A 1968-nucleotide genomic window follows, 5' to 3' on the forward strand; every position below is an offset into this window, starting at 1 on the left:
AATTGTTAATGAGCACGGTGCATAAATTGTGCAAAATTGTCAATGAGTGGTGATGACTGGTCTATGGATGTGAAAAGTGGCAAAATGGCTGCATGGAATAAAAGGAGGGTTAGAAGAACACAAATCCAAAGGTAGCTTTTCCTCTCTCTCTCTCTTTCTCTCTCTCTCTCTCACACACACACACACACAAACCAATGTTCACTGAAAACCTGCAAACCATATATAATGAACCTACAACATCTTAGTCTCCACCGTAAAAAATGTTTTCTCAATTCTATAAAATCTGCAAAATTTTAGGAAATTTAGTTATATTTTAGCTTGAAAATCTGCAAATTCTCAAGGAAAACATTCAAAATTTGAAACCCCAAGTTTTGTGATTTGTTGAGAAAAATGTTTTGTGTGAACACTTGAGAGAGAGAGACACACACACTTTTTTTGGTGAGAATCTCTCTCTCTCTCTCTCTCTCTCTCTCTCTCTCTCTCTCTCTCTCTCTCTCTCTCTCTCTCTCTCTCTCACTCACTCACTCACTCTCACACACACTCTCTCTCTCCATATAAAATGGCTCGCGAGGAGGTTTGTCTCTCTCTCTCTCTCTCTCTCTCTCTCTCTCTCATCTCCCTCCTTCATCCTCATCATACGCGCTTTTGGTTTCTTGAGTCCTGCAGATCGGCGCATGTGTCACCAAATTCAAGCCTAGCCAGCGAGTCATCCCGCTCGTTTTGCTAGAGTATTATAGCGGTGGACAAGGCTCCTGGCAAGATTACATTTCTCTGCGTGAAGAGCATATTGTTGTTGCACCAGATAGCCTCGATGATGAGACAGCTGCACAATTTGTGGTCAACCCTTGGATGGCATATGGACTTCTTAACGACCTCGCCATTCCTAAAGAAGAATACGTTCTCCAAACAGCTGCAGGTTCTGTTCTCGGCAGCCACGAAAGGCGATGTTGCCTCTATACACAGGATTACACACTACTCATTTGCTATTTGTGACGTACAAATGTGCAGGCAACTAATCCAGCTAGCTAAGCATTTTGGTATAAAGACAATCAATATCGTTCGAAAAGACAAATGGATGGACGAGCTAAAGATGCTTGGCGCAGATGAAGCAATTAACTCTCAGACGGAAGGTCAATCTTAGGATCTATACACATGACTTATGAATTGGTCTTCTAAGGACTATACCTGCAACCCTTGTATGGAGGGGACAATGCTTTTTTTTGAAATGGTTGCTTTCTTTGCTTCGTGTAATTCAGCGCAGTGTAAGTGGCCATAATTTTTAAAATGCAAGAACGTATTTATCATAGAAAATAGTCAGGGACATGTAAGTTTTCCAATATACTTATAAATTGGCATGTTTTGCAGACATCATTCAATGAGCTAGCCTTAAAGGCAAGCCTCAGAGGCAACAAATGCACCCACTCAAGTAGTGCCATTAGAACGAAGAACACAAGCTGTGGTCTCAAAACTAGTGGGAACATTTGAGGCAACAACATCATGTTATTTGAGGTACTACCAAGCTCTTGTCCTTAGAAACTTTTTTTTGCATCTAAGGATTGTCATTGAGTATCCACTCTTCTAATGCCTCGAGAGTTGCATGCCCAAGATACCATAATCTCTAACTTGAGAGACAGCTATGTTATTTTTCTTTTAAACAAACATGAAGCAACTTGGGCACATAACATCAAATGTGTTGTCCATTAGAAGGACCAATATGATTCCATCAATTAGCTACCTAGTGAAAGCAATGCAGTCCAATGTGAGAAGCCTATGGGCATTAACTCAATGCAAGAAAAGGAGAGGGAGCCTATTGAGACCTTATATGGGCCATTGGACAAGTCTCAACCATGTATATATGGTTGGATTTATATTAATATATTGTATGTATGGGTAGATGGATAGGTGGATAGAGTTCTCTAGAGGGATCCTAAGTTCCCTATGTGAATAGTCCTTATGGACTTAGGGCAA

The 1968-nt window shown here is 40.7% G+C and overlaps 1 protein-coding gene across 1 annotated transcript; it reads left to right on the forward strand.

Moving 5' to 3' along the window:
* The first annotated feature begins 559 nt into the window (after positions 1–559).
* LOC147878107 (uncharacterized) lies at positions 560–1141 on the forward strand. The gene is made up of 3 exons (XM_087372422.1): positions 560–574; positions 667–941; positions 1009–1141. The coding sequence occupies exons 1-3, from the start codon at positions 560–562 to the stop codon at positions 1139–1141; spliced, it is 423 nt and encodes a 140-aa protein (XP_087228548.1).
* Positions 1142–1968: the final 827 nt, after the last annotated feature.

Source organism: Dipteris shenzhenensis, unplaced genomic scaffold (genome assembly GCF_047967505.1).
Source record: "Dipteris shenzhenensis isolate YYH24624 ecotype China unplaced genomic scaffold, Dip_SZ_1.0 scaf0560, whole genome shotgun sequence".
NCBI classification, from domain to species: Eukaryota; Viridiplantae; Streptophyta; class Polypodiopsida; order Gleicheniales; family Dipteridaceae; genus Dipteris; species Dipteris shenzhenensis.

What these genes read in the sequence shown, in the direction of transcription:
- LOC147878107 (XM_087372422.1), top strand. An exon ending in GTTCTCGGCAGCCACGAAAG is followed by an intron (nt 942 to 1,008) that starts GCGATGTTGCCT and finishes ACAAATGTGCAG; the next exon opens with GCAACTAATCCAGCTAGCTA.